At 57.4% G+C, this 18718-nt stretch overlaps 8 protein-coding genes across 8 annotated transcripts; 4 read left to right on the top strand and 4 right to left on the bottom strand.

Moving 5' to 3' along the window:
- Positions 1–1476: 1476 nt before the first annotated feature.
- On the top strand, positions 1477–2183 carry CcaverHIS019_0510480 (uncharacterized protein; the record flags this gene model as incomplete). The annotated part of the gene is made up of 3 exons (XM_060602275.1): positions 1477–1700; positions 1837–2032; positions 2076–2183. The coding sequence occupies 3 exons, from the start codon at positions 1477–1479 to the stop codon at positions 2181–2183; spliced, it is 528 nt and encodes a 175-aa protein (XP_060458685.1).
- A 522-nt stretch (positions 2184–2705) lies between these two features.
- On the bottom strand, positions 2706–3769 carry RPB5 (uncharacterized protein; the record flags this gene model as incomplete). Its single annotated transcript, XM_060602274.1, has 6 exons — positions 2706–2733; positions 2890–3006; positions 3180–3401; positions 3435–3539; positions 3571–3650; positions 3692–3769. 6 exons carry the CDS (start codon positions 3767–3769, stop codon positions 2706–2708), a joined length of 630 nt encoding a protein of 209 aa, XP_060458684.1.
- A 593-nt stretch (positions 3770–4362) lies between these two features.
- On the top strand, positions 4363–10160 carry CcaverHIS019_0510460 (uncharacterized protein; the record flags this gene model as incomplete). Its single annotated transcript, XM_060602273.1, has 21 exons — positions 4363–4368; positions 4417–4773; positions 4806–5359; positions 5397–5765; positions 5801–5881; positions 5916–6003; positions 6042–6122; positions 6159–6310; positions 6346–7032; positions 7066–7123; positions 7159–7326; positions 7360–8250; positions 8286–8369; positions 8407–8462; positions 8500–8623; positions 8659–8673; positions 8707–9213; positions 9256–9283; positions 9332–9723; positions 9759–9941; positions 9975–10160. The coding sequence occupies 21 exons, from the start codon at positions 4363–4365 to the stop codon at positions 10158–10160; spliced, it is 5067 nt and encodes a 1688-aa protein (XP_060458683.1).
- Positions 10161–10291: 131 nt separating this feature from the next.
- CcaverHIS019_0510450 (uncharacterized protein) lies at positions 10292–11078 on the bottom strand (the record flags this gene model as incomplete). The annotated part of the gene is made up of 3 exons (XM_060602272.1): positions 10292–10525; positions 10756–10909; positions 10984–11078. The coding sequence occupies 3 exons, from the start codon at positions 11076–11078 to the stop codon at positions 10292–10294; spliced, it is 483 nt and encodes a 160-aa protein (XP_060458682.1).
- A 155-nt stretch (positions 11079–11233) lies between these two features.
- Positions 11234–12951, top strand: DPH1 (uncharacterized protein; the record flags this gene model as incomplete). Its single annotated transcript, XM_060602271.1, has 3 exons — positions 11234–11417; positions 11565–11822; positions 11855–12951. 3 exons carry the CDS (start codon positions 11234–11236, stop codon positions 12949–12951), a joined length of 1539 nt encoding a protein of 512 aa, XP_060458681.1.
- A 36-nt stretch (positions 12952–12987) lies between these two features.
- CcaverHIS019_0510430 (uncharacterized protein) lies at positions 12988–14618 on the bottom strand (the record flags this gene model as incomplete). Its single annotated transcript, XM_060602270.1, has 4 exons — positions 12988–13099; positions 13137–13546; positions 13808–14013; positions 14051–14618. 4 exons carry the CDS (start codon positions 14616–14618, stop codon positions 12988–12990), a joined length of 1296 nt encoding a protein of 431 aa, XP_060458680.1.
- A 504-nt stretch (positions 14619–15122) lies between these two features.
- GTR1 (uncharacterized protein) lies at positions 15123–16423 on the top strand (the record flags this gene model as incomplete). The annotated part of the gene is made up of 6 exons (XM_060602269.1): positions 15123–15146; positions 15184–15239; positions 15275–15365; positions 15400–15765; positions 15801–16182; positions 16218–16423. 6 exons carry the CDS (start codon positions 15123–15125, stop codon positions 16421–16423), a joined length of 1125 nt encoding a protein of 374 aa, XP_060458679.1.
- Positions 16424–16547: 124 nt separating this feature from the next.
- On the bottom strand, positions 16548–18340 carry CcaverHIS019_0510410 (uncharacterized protein; the record flags this gene model as incomplete). Its single annotated transcript, XM_060602268.1, has 5 exons — positions 16548–17639; positions 17705–17801; positions 17835–17890; positions 17993–18267; positions 18304–18340. The coding sequence occupies 5 exons, from the start codon at positions 18338–18340 to the stop codon at positions 16548–16550; spliced, it is 1557 nt and encodes a 518-aa protein (XP_060458678.1).
- Positions 18341–18718: the final 378 nt, after the last annotated feature.

The following is an 18718-nucleotide window of genomic DNA, read 5'->3' as shown; positions in this document are numbered from 1 at the left end:
TCCGTCTCTCTCTCTCCTGTACATTGGTTTTCGTACTTTGGTACTCTTCGGAGATTTGGTGTCATGTCGGGAGAGGGTTTTGCAAAGCCCGAGTCCAAGCACTTGTAAACCGAGTAGCGGCCAAAAGGCTCGTCACGCCACGGAATGAGATCGATATTAACAGGGGTAAACTCGGCTCCAGGCTGTCTCCAGGTGGTTGGGTGATTGGTTATGACAATGTACCATTGTTCCGTGTCTTGAAATTCAAAAACCGAGAGGAACAACTAGCTGAGGCCAAGAGATCACGAGAACGGCACGGGGATTCGAGGAACCTCTACTGAAAAGGCACACTTGCTAGTCTGAATTGCGAGGCTGAGAGGTCACTAAGCACCTTCAAAACTAGGTTGCTTAGGTGCATGGTGCAGACGCGTTTGGTCCTCCTTCCCGAGTCGCCATGACAACGTGTCGAACCGCCGAATCTCCAAACCAAGGGCCCTGGCACCCTCAATTGTCACGTCTCACTGGACATTTGTTAGTAGCGACAATGCATGGGACAGCGTACAATGTGAGAGGTCATGCATGGCCGTGGGGAAGGGATGTTTTGAATAGATCTGATCGCGGGCCGCGGGAGGACCGGGAGATCGACAATTCCTCATTTTGCCGTGGTTTGGTATTGGTTTAAAGGACGTCGACATGAGGGGCCTGAGCGGGTACAAGATTGAGTGTGCGACGGGTGCGACGAGGGAAACAAAGTTTGTGCCGAGTTATGGAGGCTCACTTCCGCCGACGGATGCCGTTGATACGGTACAACTTGACCTGATTCTAGTAGACAGAATGGCACAGTTACGCAGGCCGAGGCCCACCGGCTGTAAGAGTTATCAGCGCCCACTCTGCCTGTTGCCTCAGTTACGCTACGGTGAGACTAGGAGACTAGGAGACTGGGAGAGATGAGACAGCAACACTTCCGCCGGGCACCTCCCTCGTTGTTGCCATCAACCCCTACGGCTCCCTACTGCCCCCCCCTACGGCCCCTGCCAAACTAAGGTATCAAGTCTGTAAATACGTTTTCGTTCCTGAATTCTCACAATCTCGCACTTTGGTCCTTTTACAACAGGTCACTCTGTGTATCTTGTCACTCAATTCAATACATCAACTCGACTTGCCCTTGATCCAACAATCCAACGATTCAACGACAACATCATCATCCAATACTCCATCACCTCAACCCCCGTCGACTCTCAATCTCACCACGGTATTCAGCAAAGAAACCCTGGTGATCAAATTGCCACCGACTCAAGCCACCAGGACTCTCTCGCAGCTGCTGTTCGGCTGTTCAACTGTTCCACTCCCCCTCTCCTCCACTCTGCTCTCCACTCCACATTAGATCTTCCAGTGTCTCGTCCTGAACATCTTGTCTCCTCTCTCCTCCCATCTTCCCACCAATCTCTTCATTCCTCATCACCCACGCAAATCCAACCCAACAACAACAACCCAACAATGCCCTCCACCCCTGACACCAGCGTGCGCGACCTGTACGACTACGACTCGCTGGCTGAGAAGGGTTACAGCGACGGTGGCGACAGCCCCGCATCCACGCCCCACCTTGGAAAGGGCGAGTTCAATGCCAGTGTAAGCGCACAAAATGCTGGACGCGCTATCGCCGCGCGCGCAGCCCGCACTGCACGCCGCGGCAACCTCCCTTTCCTCATCATCTTCCTCATGTAAGTGGTGCCCAACTTGGGCCCCTGTCTTCTACTGGGGTCCATTGCTTCTCCCATGGGTCCAGGGCTGACGCCACCCTTTTTGCTTTGGCTTGTGTACCGTCTTTACTTGTCCTCTATTCGCTTCTTACTCCAGCGCTCTGTTCGTCTTCTTCGGAGCCCTCGCGGGCGTGGGCTACGTCGACCCTGAGGCGGCGTCCGTGATCCCCGAGAACGAGTTCATCGTCGGCGGACCAGTGTTTGACGCTTCGGAGGGCCAGCTCCGCGAGCTCCAGATCCAGGAGCAGCGCGAGCGTGAGCAGCACTGGCTCAAGAAGCAGCGCCCTAATGCCGTGAGTTTGCCTATAACGATCTAAAGAATCAAACTGACTCCAGGGCGCTTGGATGCACAAGCACCGCGAGGACGGCGCAGTCCGCCTGCGGCCCGGACAGAAGGCCGAAGCCTGGTTCGGCGACCAAGCACACGTCGACGGTCACCACTGATCGCGCTGGTCGCGACAGCACTCGCATCTACCTGATTGTGCGAGACGGATACTGGATTCTGCCCTTGGGCTCTTTGTTAGCATAGTCACTGCACGCGTAAACAGTTGCGCATGTCATCGTTTTCATTCATTTGCGTGGGGGCGTGGGGGCGTACACGACGTGAGATGGATGTCGCGTTGTGCTCGAGTTCAGTGAACTTTAATCCGGTCAAGAATGGGTTAAGCTCCGTTTCACGGTCGAGTCAGGCTCAACCAGGAGCCGCGAGGAACATGTCCTCGGCCTGCACAACCGGCCTGCTGAGTTGGTTAGTGCTGCTCGGGCGGACTCCGGATTGCAGAGGATTGTGCACTAGGGGTCTGGACTTGGGAGAGGCACTCGATGGTGATGCACTTATCGGGACACACTCCGTCACAATCACTCGCTTCGTACATACCTTGTCCCCCCTCACTTCGACCCACACTCAAGCGCCTATCATACAATGCATAGAGCTGTCAGAGCCTCTAGGACACGGGCGGTGCCGCCTTACATACAGATACGGTAGGTGATGTACCTGGGGTCAGCTCTTAACTCAAGACTGCAGCTGATGTCACTCCTCTCTTTTCCAGCTCTCAACTCGCTCGTCACCGCTCGTGCCCATCTTGCACTCTCCCACGCCATCTGCGCACTTTACGCAGACCCTGACTCTCACGCCCCGCAAACTACTCACCGTCCGGCGGTCTCGGACGTGCGCTCAATGCGCATGACCTGTCCTCGCCGCATGCCGTAGTAGCGGGCGACGGGGTCCGACACCATGATACGCGGGAGCTGGGTGTCCTTCAGGCGGCTGGCGTTAGAGCTCTTCTGGACACAACGAGCAGAGGGATCATGAGCGAATGGCAGACTGGCCGAGGCGCTGCGACTGGCGCTCAACAAGGCTTTCTCAAGCGTTGTCCTCAATGTCGCAGCTGGGCTCAATCTCGCCAAACCACCCGCACCAATCCCCTTACTCCCACTCACTAGCGCTTGATCAGGGCCGTCTTCTCCTCGCTGGTCATGATCGTGTGCTTGGGAACGAGGAAGTGCATGGTAATGTTGACCAGCAGGTCCGACTCGGGAAAGTCCTCGAGGTGGTACTCGCTCTGCATCTCGAGTAGCGTCTTCTTGGCAGCAGGGCTCATCTTCTCGCTCCACACAATGATGCCGCGCTTGGCACCAGCCGCATCCAGTGAGGTGATGAAGCTGATGTCAGCTAACAAAACCAGGTCAGCTCACGTCTTCATGGCGGCCTTGGACACATTCTTCTCGGGGCAGAAGTGAACGTATATCCTGTTTGACCGGTCCTCTGCGTGGTCGGCGTGGAAGTTCATCCGCCCGCGGCTACTGTTAGCTTGACTTGGGGAGGACGCACTCAACACCGCCACCGCCGCTGTACAGGTCCTTGAAGTCGTCAAAGGGCGTGTTGATCTCGTAGTCTGCCACCTCGTAGCCCTGTCGTCAGCTCCAAAACCACATCCTCTAGGTAGACTCACGCGGTCACGGATCATCTCGTGCACCGTCTTGGACACGCGCCAGAGCCGCGCGAGCTCGCGGTCGTTGTCCTGTGACATTCTCGGTGTGGGGTGGTGTGGGGTTGGAGTAGGGTTGTTAGAGGGTCCCGTGCAAGTCGAGGATTAAGGCCAAGTAATTCGCTTGCGGCGGATGCACGGATTAATTTGATGCTAGTAGAGAAAGGTTGTTGTTGATGTTGGGCTCGTTGTGAGTATGGAGTCAGTAGTCGAGATCGAAGAATTCTGGGATCGAGGCCGCGGGCCTAAGGATACATTTAGGAAGGCACACTGTACTTTGTTGATTTTGAACCACGTGATTTTAAGATAGGCGTACCGGATTAGGGAGATTGTGGAGGTTGTGGAGGTTGTGGAGGTCCGCATGACTAGAGTCTAATGCAGCATATGACGCATTTTAGAGTGCCTCATTTGTCTCTAGTTTGAATTTCGAGGACGGCGATTAACCCGGCTTAGACAGCGGAAGAGACAGTCACCACGCGCTCACTACTATATTCTCACATCCCCCAGTACCCCCAGTTTCCTCCTCGGACCCCTCGTCTCTTCACTCTATTCATCTGCCACAGACCCCTGCTCCCATCCCTTCCTCCGTCCTCTCTCCACTCGAAGCTCACCTCCCCATAGCTGACGCCCTCGCCATGTCAGTGAGTAACCCGACCCCGGTCCAGCGCACGGACATAAACTAACCCTAGGCGAGCGGCCCAGTGCCCTACTCGGTGCTCAACCTCTGCCGCGTCGGCTTCGCCGGTGCAGTCGCAGTTGCGAGCGCTCTATACCACGTCCCCTTGGTGCACAGGACACTCTCGCCGTGGTTCAACGACACCCTTCCTCTGTGGAAGATTCCCTCAGATGTGGACGCCAAGGTCGCGATCCAGCGCGCTCACAAGTGGATGCCGCACACGATTGTCTATGTTCTCATGGTTGGCCTGAACACTGTCGGCCTTGTACTGTGGGCCGTTGTGTTCGGCGACCGCCTCGCCAACGCTGTCAACATGCACTCGGTTGGGTGTCGCGACGTCATGCTCGCTGGGTTCACCGCTCTACTCTGGGTGAGATGATGTATCTTCAATGCTAACTCCAGGGTGGTCTACTCATGCGCGCGCTCGTTCGTCCGCCGGTCGTTCCCCCCTGGTCCGCGCTCGTCATTTACATCGTGTTCTGTGTTTCGGCCACCCTCGCCTTCCTCGACATCGGGTATGTGCGCATCGTCTATGGCTCCAAACCTGAGTGGGCGACGCCAGCAGAAATCGTGCTTGAGGGAACCACTGGTGTCATCTCGTTCATCCTCGCTTTTGTTGCTGGCCTGCTGCGCTTCAACTCACCCGTCACGCTCGGCAGGGCGGAGCACGTTAGCTACGACGACCAGGTGTCGTTATGGCAGTGGCTGACGTTCTCGTGGATGAACCCCTTCATCATGAAGTGGTCATCGACCCCCATGAACGAGGAAGACCTCCCCACGCTCTCAGAGACCTTGTGCACGCGCCAGCTCTTCGAATTGTTCAAGACTATCCGCAAGAGCAAGCTCCTCTATAAGATCCTTGCGGCCAACCGCTTCGATGTCTTCATGGACTGCCTGTTCACTCTCACGTCTGTCATCTTCAATTATCTATCGCCCTTCTTCCTGAAGAAGATTCTGTGAGCTCACTGAGCGTGTACACATAGCTGACAGCAGCGACGGCGTTACGTCGGGGTCGTCCAAAGACATCACACAGGCCTACCTGTATGCATTCGCTGCCCTGCTGGCGAGCATCCTCAAGGCCGTGTCGGACATGATCCACCTGTGGCACAGCCGCCGTGCCAACGTCCGCATCCGTGCCCAGCTGATCTCGGCAATCTACCACAAGGCTCTTCTGCGCAAGGACACCGCGGGCGTTGTGGCACCTAAGGAGAAGGAAGAGGCGACAGGCAAGGACAAGGACAAGGACAAGGCGAAGGACGGCGGAAAGTCCAAGGGCGGCAAGAAGGACAAGAAGGAAGAGGAGAAGCCCGAGACGGCCGACACAGGCAAGGTGGTCAACCTCATGTCGACCGACGCCAACATGTACGTCCCGTCCTCTGGCAATGCTGACAGAACAGGGTCGCTGGCGTCTTTGCCATGGCGTACTACCTGTACTCGACCCCCATTGAGATCGTCGTCGCCTCCGTCTTCCTCTATCAGTGAGTGCCCAACTTCGGCGTAATCTAACGCTAGGATTCTCGGCTGGTCTGCGTTTGCCGGCATGGGGGTTCTTCTCGTTGCGACGCCTATCAACTCGTATCTCTCCAAGAGGGCTATGCGCGTAAGTGTACGACCTTGAGTCTTGCTGAGATCACCCAGATTCAGAAGGACCTCCTCAAGGCGAGAGACAAGCGGATGACAGTCATGAACGAGCTCATCAGCGGCATCAGCTTCATCAAGGTGAGTTGACCACAGGCCGAATGTCACCAACTACAGTTTTTCGCGTGGACCGAGAAGTGGAAGCAGCGCGCACAGGACGCTCGTAACAACGAGCTCTCGCAGATGATCCGTTCCATCATCAACAGCATGTTCTTCCAGTTAATGTGGATGCTCGTTCCCATCTTCGTAACTCTCAGCGCTTTCTTCTGGTGAGCAGCGGGATTGCCGATGTGGCTGACTTCAGCTACATCTACTTCGCTAAGAAGGACCTCACCATCTCCGTTGCGTTCACGGCACTTACGCTCTTCAACATGCTCCGCACTCCGCTCAACGCGGTGCCCATGTTCATTGTCTGGTTCCTGCAGGCTGGTGTATCCGTGAAGCGTACGCAGGACTTCTTCGAGGAAGACGAGGTCCCCGAGTGGGTGTCGTCTCTCAAGGGCCATGATGACGGGTCCACCAAGGACACCAAGATCGGGTTCAAGAAGGCGACGCTCAAGTGGAATGCGGGCGCACAGGATGAGGCGGACGCCAAGAACGGCACAGCTGAGCCGCCGCTTATTGAGGTCACCGACACCGACGCCGACACCGACACTACGCATGACGTCGAGAGCATGGAAAACGCCGTATTTGAGTTGTCTGACATTACGATCGACTTCCCTGTCGGCAAGATGTCCGTCGTTTCCGGGCCAACCGGTGCGGGCAAGACGGCCATCCTCGTCGGGCTCCTCGGCGAGATGGACCTTGTCGAGGGCGAGTCGTTCCTTCCCAAGCATCAGTCTCAGGTCGACCACTCAACGGGGCTGCGCAACTCGTGCGCGTACGCGGCTCAGACGCCCTGGCTTCAGCAGCAGTCGATCAAGGAGAACATCCTGTTCGGCGAGCCTCTCGACGAGAAGCGTTACGGGGCTGTCGTAGACGGTTGCGCTCTGTAAGTGCAATTGCGGGATGCAGCTAACAGCAGCCGCACCGATTTTGACATCCTCGAGGACGGTGACCAGACTGAGATCGGTGCCAAGGGAGTGAGTTGGATAATTGACTCAGTGACTGACAATAGGTTTCTCTCAGTGGTGGTCAGAAGGCTCGCGTGGCTCTCGCACGCGCTGCTTACTCGTACACCCAGCACGTCCTGCTTGACGATCCACTTGCTGCTGTTGACTCGCACACTGCCAAGCACCTTGTTGACAAATGTCTCAACGGACCGCTTTTCAAGGGTCGCACCATTGTGAGCACAACCGGGGTTGGTCGCTGACTTCAGATTCTCGTGTCACACCACCTTGATCTACTCCTTCCAACGGCCGACTACCTTGTGCGCATTCTCGACGGCCGTGTCGACTGCCAGGGTACGCCCAAGCAGCTGCAGGAATCTGGCGAACTTGACGGCATTGTTGCGATCGAGGACGCCACTGCTGCGGCCGAAGAACTAGTTACTGCCGACAAACCAGAGGAGGAGGAGGCTAAAGACCTCGCCGAACAGGACGCCAAGAAGGATGGACCCGCTCGAAAGCTCGTCAAGGACGAGGAACGTGCAGTTGGCAGTGTCAAGCTGAACACGTACCTGCTCTACTTCCGGGCCGCCACGTGGACGGCCTGGGCGCTCTTCTTTGCGATTCTCATTATATCGCAGGCATTCGGGCTGCTCGACAAGCTGTGGCTCAAGTGGTGGGGCGAGCACTACGAGAGCAAGCTGTACTCGCTCTTCACGTTCGGTGCTCCCCAGTCGCTCGACCACGCCTTGCAGGTTTACCACAATGCTGCACACCACATGGTCCATTCGTCATCATCAACCGCTGCAAACAGCACCGAAGGCCCTCTGTTTACCATTCAGGCTTCGCCACCTTTCAACTTCCCTTCAGCTGATGACCACCCTGGATATTACTTCGGCGGCTATTCGATCATCATGGTCGGCTCCGCGATGCTTATGGTCCTGACCAACGCCATCGGCGCTTGGGGTTCGTACCGTGCCGCCAAGTCGTTGCACGATCGCCTCCTTAACTCTGTCGTGCACGGCACTGTCAGGTTCTTCAACACCACGCCCGTCGGCCGCATCATTAACCGCTTCTCCAAGGACATCGAAACTATCGACATGAGACTCAATTCCAGCTCCAGGACTGTCATTACGTTCACAGCGTCGCTGTTGTTCACGCTCGTATGCGAGAGTGAGAGAAGTATGCTGACGCACAGGGTATGATCGCGTTCATCATCCCGGAGTTCATTATCGCGGCGGTGTTCATCAGCGCTTTGTATTACTACTACACCCTGCTCTACGTGAGTTACTCGATGCTAGATACTCAACTCACATCAGCTTCGCACCGGCCGCAGCCTCCGTCGTCTCGAGGCGACGACCCGCTCGCCAATATTGTAAGCTAACCTTGTGATTCCCGAGCTGACACCGCAGCTCTGGGTTTGCTGAGCTCCTCGACGGCATCATCTCTGTCCGCGCCTTCTCAGCTGAGCGCCGCATGTTCACAAAGCTGTGCGACCAGGTTGACCTGTCGAACTCGGCGTTCTACTACTACTGGGTGAGCACAACGCAACATGTATAGCTGACATTCAGATGACCAACCGCTGGGTATGATACCATACTGATCTTCACTGACCCCAGCTCCTCCTGCGCTTTGACTGTCTTGGAGCGGCCGCTGTCTTCATCACCACTCTTCTGGCGCTCAGCCCCGCCGTTGGTGCTGGTTTCGCCGCTGTCGCGATTACTAGCTCGCAGAGCTTCGTGATGGCCTGTTACTGGCTCTCGCGTTTCTGGGGTGAGATGGAGATGGACTTCAATTCGGTCGAGCGTGTTGAGGAGTACCTCAGGATTTCCTCGGAGCCTGCTGGTGTCATTCCCGACAGCCGTCCGCCACCGGGCTGGCCGTCGTACGACAATCCAGACACGTTCATCAGTGCGCAGGACCTCGAAATCAAGTATGCGCCTGAGCTGCCGACTGTCTTCAAGGGCTCGTTCGACATCAAGGCGGGCGAGAAGATCGGCCTCATTGGGCGAACGGGTTCGGGCAAATCTACGATTGCCATGATGATGCTGCGCTTCACTGACCCTGCGTCGGGCCAGCTCTTGATTGACGGGGTGGACATCACCTCGATCGGTGTGGACGACTTGGTGAGGAGCTCTTTCTAATGGCAGTGCATCGCTGACCACCAGCGCTCCAAGATCACGTATATCCCACAAGGTGGGTAATCTCCTAATCACCTATGGCAAGAGCTTCTGCTTACGCCAGACGCTGTGCTGTTCTCCGGCACGATCCGCGACAACCTTGACCCCTTCGGCGAGCACACAGACTCGGAGCTGCTCGAGACTCTGCAGCGTGTCAAGCTCATTACTGGTCAAACGCCTGCAGGCAGCCGCAAGGGCTCCACTCGCAACCTCACTGCGCTGGCCGAAATCGACGGCCCGCCTCACAACCGGCTCACTCAGCTTATAGAGGAGGAGCGTGCCGGCGGCCGTAGGTCTGGTACTTCGTCTGGTCGGGCGTCTGGCGCTCAGACACCCACGTCGCGCGTCCACATCACTCTCGGCACGGATGTGTCGGCTGGCGGCGCCAACTTCTCTCAGGGCCAGCGTCAGCTCGTCGCCATGGCACGCGCACTCCTACGCCGCTCGAACTTGATCGTGAGCTTGCTTCGCTGGGTGCTTGCTGACACCAGATTATGGACGAGGCAACCGCCTCAGTCGACTTTGAAACGGACGAGGCGCTCCAGAATGCCATCCGGACCGAGTTCAAGGACTCGACTCTGATCACCATTGCCCACCGCCTGTCGTCTGTCGTCGACTACGACCGTCTGCTCGTGCTGCGTGACGGCTCGGTTGCCGAGTTTGACACCCCAATGGTGAGCGGGTCTTTCAAGACGAGCTGACAACAGAATCTTCTCCGTCGTGACGACAGCATCTTCAAGTCCATGGCGCAGAGTTCGGGCAAGTATAGAGACCTGTATGCCACCGCCGAGCGCAAGGAGAAGGCAGACAGGGAGAAGGCTGGTGAGGACGTGAGCGACGCACAAGACTCGAGCGCCTCCTCGGCTCAAGGTGACGTGACGGTGGACGCGTAGAGAGGAACGCGTCACTGTGAATGGACTAGCTATCGTAGAACATCAGATGTATCTCTCAGCCATCGCAAGCTACCAGATGTATCGTTAAAACATCCAGAGACAATGCTACATATACCCAATCTACGCTACATCTACTCGCTGTCCTCGTCACTCGCCACGGCGCGGTCGCGTTCAGCCTCAGCCTCACGAATTCCCGCGACGAGGTTGACCTGCTCGCTGGCCGCCACGCCCCGCTGGTCACGCAGCCGTTGCCGCAGGATCGTGGCGATCGATTCGTTCGTCTTTCGCTCGAGCTTGCCCATGCGCGCGGTCATGTCGCGCTTGAGGTCCCAGTTCGGCCTGCGCGGCTGGATGTTGAAGAGGTCCTGGGGTCAGATCTGCGCGTCATCCTCGCTCTCATCCCCCCTCTCCACCTCGATCTCCTCACTCGCTCCGCCCTCCTGCTCCTTCTCCACCCTTCCTCCCCTTCCTTCCACGCCCTTCCTTCCCTTACTCCCTCCTCCCCTCCCCCCCCCCCCCCCCACCCACCCACCCACCCACCCACCCACCCCCCACCCACCCCCCACCCCACTCTCTCGCGACACTTGACACTCACAAGCTCCTCGGCCCGCCGCTCCTCGTCCTCGCGCACAATCTCCTCCGCAAGCCCCTCGACCTCCTTCTCGACCGTCTCCTCCGCAATTCCAGCTTTACGCGCCTGCCGTGTCTCTGGGTCAAAGTTACGCTGTTTGAAGGTAAACGTGGCGTTGCTTGGGTCAGCTTGCGGAGGTTGGAAATATATGGAGAGAGAGATCAGGAGGAAAAGGCCGAGTGGGAAACTCACACACTCTCGCCCTTCTCGTGCGCCTCCTTGCGCCTCCGGAGCGCGATCAGGCGCTCCTTTCGCGCGGCCGTATTCTGCGCGAGCTGCGTGTCCATGGTGTTGTCGAGTAGAGTTGATTGCGTTGAGATGCAAACACAATCTCGGACAGGTTCAGGACCGTGGGAAAGTTGCCACTGACAGACCACGTGGGTCCAAAAGTTGGAGGCGATTATGGCCATCTATCCAGCTGTGTCATCAATCCATCACACCAATGTCCGAAATCGACACACCGCAGGTCATGCAAGCCAGCACGTCGGCCGCTCAAAATGGCGAGAAGAAGCCGCGGAAGCGTTTCGTTGGCGCTAAGCCTGGGGCGCGCGGGGGTGTGCGACGGGTTGCGAACCAGGTGCCAGACGAGATTCTTAATGACCCAGCGCTCAAGGCTGCGATGGCAGGTGCGTACTCTTGGCTGTTGCTGCTGTATTCAACTAGTTGAATTGCAGCTGCATACCTGCCGGTTGGACATGGTCTCTGCTCCATCCTATGGACTGGTACCTGGCTCGGTTCGGTGCTCGGTGCTCGGTGCTCGATGCTCACCCCAGCCCTCCCCCAAAACTACAACTTTGAAATCCCCAAGACGATCCACCACGTCCGGCGGGAGGGTGTGCGCACCGTCGCCCTCCAGATGCCCGAAGGTCTCATGATGTACGGCACAGCCATCGCGGACATTATCGAGCGCTTCACCGGTGCCCTTCCGTTACTTCTCGCCGACGTGACGTACGGCGCGTGTTGTATTGATGACTTTACTGCGCGCGAAATGGGTGCCGAGATGATTGTGCATTACGGCCACAGCTGTCTCAGTATGTCATTTGTCGAGTTGGCGCTAATCTAGTTCCGGTCAACCAGACCTCGATCAAGACGTTGTACGTGTTCGTCGAAATTGCGATCGACGCCGCGCACTTGGCACTAAGTGTGCGGCGTAACTTTCCCAGTTCAAGGGCTGCTTTCGAGAGGGTTATTTTAGGGGCGGGCGAGTCGGAGCCTGGTGCCAAAGTGGACATTTCACTCGAAGGAGAGGATATGAGTGCGTCTGAAGACGCGCCAACCCGCCTAGCGCTGGTCGGCACCATCCAGTTCGTGGCGGCCGTGCAGGCACTTAAAGAGGCGCTGTCGTCTGCCCTCCCGCCTCTCGATACCGCCCAAGATGCCGGCGACGACGCATTGGCCAAAGTCGCCCTCGGCGAGATTGGCGTCTGGCGCGGCATGTACGATATCTCCGTCCCCCAAGTCCGGCCACTTAGTCCCGGCGAGATCCTGGGCTGTACCGCCCCGAAACTGGGTAATGTCGACGCACTCATCTACGTCGGCGACGGCCGCTTCCACCTCGAGAGCATCATGATTGCCAACCCTGCCGTTCCGGCATTCCGGTACGATCCGTATTCGAAGAAGTTTACGCGCGAGGGATACGAGCATGCCGAAATGCGTGGTCTGCGTGGTGACGCGGTACGTACTGCCCGCCAAAACCTCGAGAGTAGGGGGAGCGGGAGCTGGGCCGTGCTCCTCGGCACACTTGGGCGACAGGGCAGCCTCAGCGTCCTTGAGAACGTACAGGGTGGCGCGCGGGCTGCGGGCGGAAATGGAAACGGAGAGGAAGAGGGAGAGACACCACTTCTTGTGCTCTTGAGCGAACTTTCGCCTCAAAAGCTCGCCCTGTTCTCCGAGGACGAGATTAGCACCTTTGTCCAGACCTCGTGTCCCCGGTTGTCTATTGATTGGGGGTACGCTTTCTCCCGGCCCCTTCTTAGTCCGTACGAGGCTAGCGTCGCTAGTGGACGCGTGGCGGGTTGGGAAGGGGTTGAGGTGGCGGGCGCAAAGGGGACGGGCGACTACCCGATGGACTTTTACGCCGACGCGTCTCTCGGTCCTTGGACGCCGCGGCACCGGCCGCCGCGCGAGCCCAAGCCTCTTCGTGAATCGAGGGTGGCGTAGAGATAGATAGACATAACATGTGTATTGTTACGGTTATTACAACGGGGCAATGTAGTCGTTGAGCGTGTGCACAAACGGCGCCATGACCCTCACGACGTCGACGAGTGTATTCCTAAACCCGGGGTCGAGGACTTGATCGTCTGTAAAGCTAAGATCAGCACTCTTATTTGCGAGACAAGACTCACTGCTTGACAACAGCGATAGTGCGTAACCTCAGCAGATGGATCAGAGGATGATTCTTGTCGATTCCCTTTGGCGCCATCTTGAGCTCGTCGTCGTGTCCAAACACATTCTGTCTCTTGCCTTTAACTTTATCCGGCTCGGCTGGCCCAAAGAGCGCGACAAACTCTGGACTTGATATCGCATCCTGCAACGGACCAGGTCCGGGACTGCCTAGGATCCGGTCGCGCAGGCGCTGTAATAGCGTCTTGTCGGGCTGCCAGAGACCGCATGCCATGATACTGTATCCGGGCTCGATGTAGACGTGATACTTTGCCCAGATGCCCTTGCGTCCTCCGCGAGAAGTGGTGAATGCGAAATTGCACTTGTACGGCGTCTTATCGGATGTGAAGCGCACGTCGCGGTAGATGCGGTGCTGGGGTTAGGGAGGGGTTAATTGGAGGAGGAGAATGGATGAGATGAGGGAAGAGGAGGGAGAGCAGGACAAGCACGGAGAGGAAGAAATGGGAAGGGGAAGAGAAACGGCGGGCAGAAAGCGACTTGTGGTTATGTAACGATGACCACTCGCCAGTCGGCCAGCCATCGCCAGAAGCAGAAGCAGTGCCGGCGGTGTCGCGCTGGGTTCCGACTCGACTTGGGCAGCAACAACCTCGTCACCCACTCCACAACGACTCACACAGATATCCTTTGCTGGGAGGACGGGCACTTCCTCATCGACCTCGGCCATACGTTCCTGCAACACATCGACAAAGTCCCGAAACTCCTTCTCAGCCTGCCTGAACGCAGGCTCATGCCACCGGAACCAGTCGCGGTCATTGTTGGTGGGATTCATAAGCGCCTTGAGGAACAAGAGCGTGTTGTTCGATATACGCCCGGCAGGTACTGGAATCAGCCTCCTTTGCTTGGGACCGGGGCCCACCTCGCCCAGTCCTCGGAGCGGGATAGATCCGGCCCACGACTTGCTGCCAATCTTCGAGGTCGACGTCGTCGTCGTCCGACAGCTCTTCATTGAGAGCGGTGATGCGTTTGCCATTCACGACCCTGATGGCAATTCCGCCAGCGTCGGCTGTTCCCCGCACCTTGTCGCTTTTCATCCATCTTTGGTCTGCGTCTGCGCCTCCGTCCTTGCCGCTCGCCGCGCTTGCCTTAGTGGCGGGCCGCTTCACTTGCTTCTTGGACGCGCCGGAACGGGGTTTCTTGCGTGGCGGCTCGTCCTCGCTCCCAGAGCTGACCGAGATCACCTCCACCTCCTCCTCCTCCTCCTCCTCCTCGTCACCTTCCGGCTCAAAGTCGGACGCGTCTGACAGTTCGGACGAGCTCGACTCGTCACTTGTCAAGCCAGTTGGCTCATCCAAATCGCTCTCTTCCGCCTTTGCCTTTGCTTTGGATTTGGATTTGGATTTGGAGACGGCAGCCTTCTGCCTCGCCCGAATCTCGCGCTTGGCCTTTGCGCTAGAGGTTTTGGAAATGGCCGCGCGGCGCGGCATCTTGTACTCTGCCCGTCTGGGTCTTGCCGTCCGTGTCCGCCGAGGTTACCCGAAGAGCTAGAGCTAGATGCTGGGACGAGACAGGCGCCACACGCTCGGACCAGGTGGCTGGTCGTTGGCTTCCCTCCTTGCCTTCCCTGGGGATGTGGGGCGACGTGTGGAGGGAGAAGGGAGAGGGAGGGGTGAGAGATCTGGAGGATTTCTCGTTGTCCAACTCTCTGCTCTCTGGCTCGCTGCTCTCTACTTGCTTCTGTACTTCAAGGCCGGAGGTGAGGTCAAGTGAGTTGATCAGAAGGGTACCAAGGAACGACATCCGTCACCGCCATCCGTCATCAACTTGATTGCAACGAAATAACAGAATCAGCCGATACTTTCCCACGGTGGCCTGACGTCATCGGACCCTCGGCCATCGCCATCACACGCACACACGACGCAATGCCTTTTCTCGACTTTCGGCGCGAACATCGCATCCACCTCAACCCAACAAGCCCATTTACACTTACCATGAGCTCGGCGTCTCGGCGAAAGGTATGCCCAAAACACAACTATGCTAATTCTATTCTAGGTCTTGCTCATGGGCAAGAGCGGGAGCGGCAAGACGTCGATGCGTTCGGTCATCTTGTATGCTGTATACCGAGTTTGCTGCTGACAAAAAGCTCAAATTATACAGCCAAAGATACGCGGCGGTTAGGCGCGACCATTGATGTCGAGCAGAGCGCTGTCCGGCTCTTGGGGTCATTGGTCCTCGTATGTTTTCGCCCATTCAAAGGCTAATCTATAGAACCTGTGGGACTGTGGTGGTCAAGACGCGTTTCTTGACAATTACCTCAGTTCTCAGCGCGATACCGTCTTCTCCAATGTCGCTGTTTTGATTTACGTGTTCGACATTACGTCGGCTGAGTGGGAAAAAGACCTACATTACTTTGAGGATAACGTTACGGCTTTGCGCGAGAACTCGCCCGAAGCCGGCGTTTGGGTCCTCATCAACAAGATGGATCTCGTGGATAAAGACGACCCCAAGCGAATCAAGTATACAGAGTACTGCGAACAAGTGCGGGCTCTGAATGCCCGTATCTCGGCCGACGAGCCGTCGGCAGGAGCGTTGCGCTGCTTCCCGACCAGTATTTGGGACGAGTCGCTGTACAAGGTATGACTGGCACTCTGGTGTTGCTTACTCTCCAGGCCTGGTCGTCTGTCATCCACACCTTGATTCCCAACATCGAACTGATCACTGCCCACCTCGATTTCTTGCGCGATCTACTTGGCGCCGCAGAATGCGTCCTCTTTGAAGCTGAAACATTCCTCGCCATGGGCAAGAGCGGTTCGCCGATCGACTGCGAACCCTCGGAACTCGAAGAGATCGAAGTCGACCGCGGTGTGCCGGGCCTCGATAGGCAGCGGTTTGAGAAGATTAGCGAGATTGTCAAGAGCTTTCGCAAGACGTGCCAGCGTACTGGCGAGGTGTTTACTGGCTTTGAGACAGCGTTTGATGGACTCAGTGTCGTGCTCGAACCGATGAGCAAGAACACTTATATCCTTGTGGTTAGCGTCGATCCACGCGTTCGTGAGTTTGTTTTCTTTAGGCAAAGCTGACTAAAGACGCTGGGCTCATCAAGTATAACATTGCGGAGGCGCATTTACATTTTGCAGAGGTCGGGACATGGTCCGCCTTTACGCGCAAGTGTGGCGTCTGCCGCGACTCTATCAAGACAATGGCCGATATCACTTACAATGCAAAGGGCGACGACGATCCCTCGGTGCGCGCATGGGACGACGTCGGCTTCAACGTCAAGGAGAGTGCATAGTCTAATGTGTACATTATTGTAACGTAGGTGTACATGTGTAGTGCGCGACGTGGAGGGAGCTCTAAGAATACGTCTGGGATACTGGGGGTATTTCAGATTCCGCTACTGGATTTCTCGACTTCCGCTACTTGAACTCTGCTAGGAGCGACGCAAACTCGTCGCCATTGACGTCGGGCATGTCGTCAAAGTTGAACCCGTCAAAGTCAATGTCGCCAAACTCGCCACTGTCAAACGAGTCCTGGGGTGCTGCTGGGAGTACTGGCACTGGTGGTGGAGCAGGCTGCGCTGGGGCCGGAGCAGGTACAGGTGCTGGCTGCGCTGGCGGCTGCTGGGGCTGAGGTGGGAGCTGGGGTGGTTGAATGGGCTGCTGCAGGGGTGGTTGAATGGGCTGCTGCAGGGGTGGCTGGGGCGCTGAAGGCTCGGGCTGGGGCGCTGGAGGCTCGGGCTGGGGTGCGGATACAGGCGCCTGTCCTGGGGCTGCCTCCATAGGCTGGGATGGTGTCTGCAGCTGGGACTGGCCTGCTGCGTTGCCTGCACCGTCACCAGAGTTGAGGAAGGCCTCAAAGTTGAACGCGGACGAGCTTGCAAGAGCCGAGGTATTGGTTGGAACCGACGTGACGCCTGCCGCGTTCGTCGTGTTGGTACCGGCGTCACCAGTGCCCGCTCCTCCTCCAGCGCCGCCGTCGGCGTCAAATATTCCGTCGAACGCGGTCAGGTCGATGTTGCTCAGGTCTACGTTCGAGAAGTCGAAATCGTCGTCGCCTCCAGCCGGCATGGCAGGTGGTGGTGGTGGTGCAGGTGGCTGTGACGGCGTAGGTTGCGTCTGCTGCGTGGGCGACACCTTGGGCGAGTTGGATGCGTTTAGTGATGCGAACAGCTTGGATGTAGGTGTCATCGCATCTTCGGGCTGCTGCTGTACAGCCGCCGCAACCTGTGGGACTTGGGCAAAGTCGCTGCCGCCAATGAAGGCGTTGAGCTCGTCCATGCTCATGCCCTCGATGCTCATGCCTTCGAAGATGTTGTCAACGGCAGCCGGGTCCGGCTTGGACAGGAAACCCGAGGATAGTGGGACTGGCGAAGCAGCGGCAGGAGTGTGTTGCATGTGCGCTGGGACGGCGCTGGCGGGCGATGGTGTCGGCAAGAGCTGCGGGGCGAGCGGGGCCGGTCGACGTGCGGCGAACTTGTCAGGCGCCGCGGCGTACTCGACATTCTGGGACTGGGTGTGAGCGGGGCGACGTTGGAGGTGGGAGATGGGTGGCAAGATGTGATGGAGAAACGCACGATGTACCACTCGACGTGTCGCCGTATCGCGTCATAGTTTCGCCATGCAGCCGTGAGGCGCGTCTGCAAACGTGTGGGTGGGCGGCTCTTGTATCCACTGGCTGTCAGAGACGCAGTTGGGGCAACGTACATGGCCTTTGAGTCTGCTTGGAATTGGAGGATCATAGTGGCTGCGACCAGCGCATTCTGCACGTCAGTGATCGTCCCTCGGTTTCTCCGTTACTGCTTCCTCGACTCGGACCATTCAAAGTACTCTACGCCGAGTACTGGTCCCGCCTATCGACGCACCTTGTACTGAACCTCCATGGCAGCAACCTGGCCTGCGATCCATGCATTGCCGGGCGCCAGCTTGGCCTTCTTCTCCTTGCCTGGTCCTGGCATTGAGATGCTGGCACTGCGCTTGCTCGGTACACTTGGTGAGCCGCTGGGAAGGGTCGAGGACGTTCGCGTTGGTGTGGACGATGGGAGGCCGCGGGCGCGAGCGATGGGGCTCGGCCCTGGGCCGGGGCGGGGCGAGGGACCGGATAGCGGGCGTGGAGATGGCCCTGTGAGCGGGCTGGGACCTGCTCGTGGTGATGGTCCTGCTCTCGGGGATGGACCTGGGAGGGGTGAGGGGCCTGCGAGTGGCCTTGACATTGTGGATGGATGATGTGTTGTTGAAAGGTTGAGTCGAAATGAACAAGTATGGTGTTTTGGGTGTTGGCGGCTATTGTTTCAACGGAGGGAGAGGAGAGAGACAGGGTCAGTGCCGATGGTGGCCCATTGACACATGGCATGAGGGGCTACACGGAAGCTCGGAAGAATTCAATACAATAGATTGACCCTCAATACCCTCAATACCCCCAATGCCCCTCATCCTCATCACCATCACACTTTGATCAATCACTCCACTCATTCAATGCCTTCATGCTGCATGCGGCATGCGGCATACGGCATACATGTACACTGTGTCTATAGCCAAGAACTCGAAAACTATGATGGGTGCCGTCTATCCGGCTGTAATGTCCACTACAC

The sequence above is a fragment of the Cutaneotrichosporon cavernicola genome, assembly GCF_030864355.1.
Source record: "Cutaneotrichosporon cavernicola HIS019 DNA, chromosome: 5".
Classification (NCBI taxonomy): Eukaryota; Fungi; Basidiomycota; class Tremellomycetes; order Trichosporonales; family Trichosporonaceae; genus Cutaneotrichosporon; species Cutaneotrichosporon cavernicola.
Note: the sequence above shows the minus strand (reverse complement) of the source record. Positions and strands in the feature narration are given on the sequence as shown.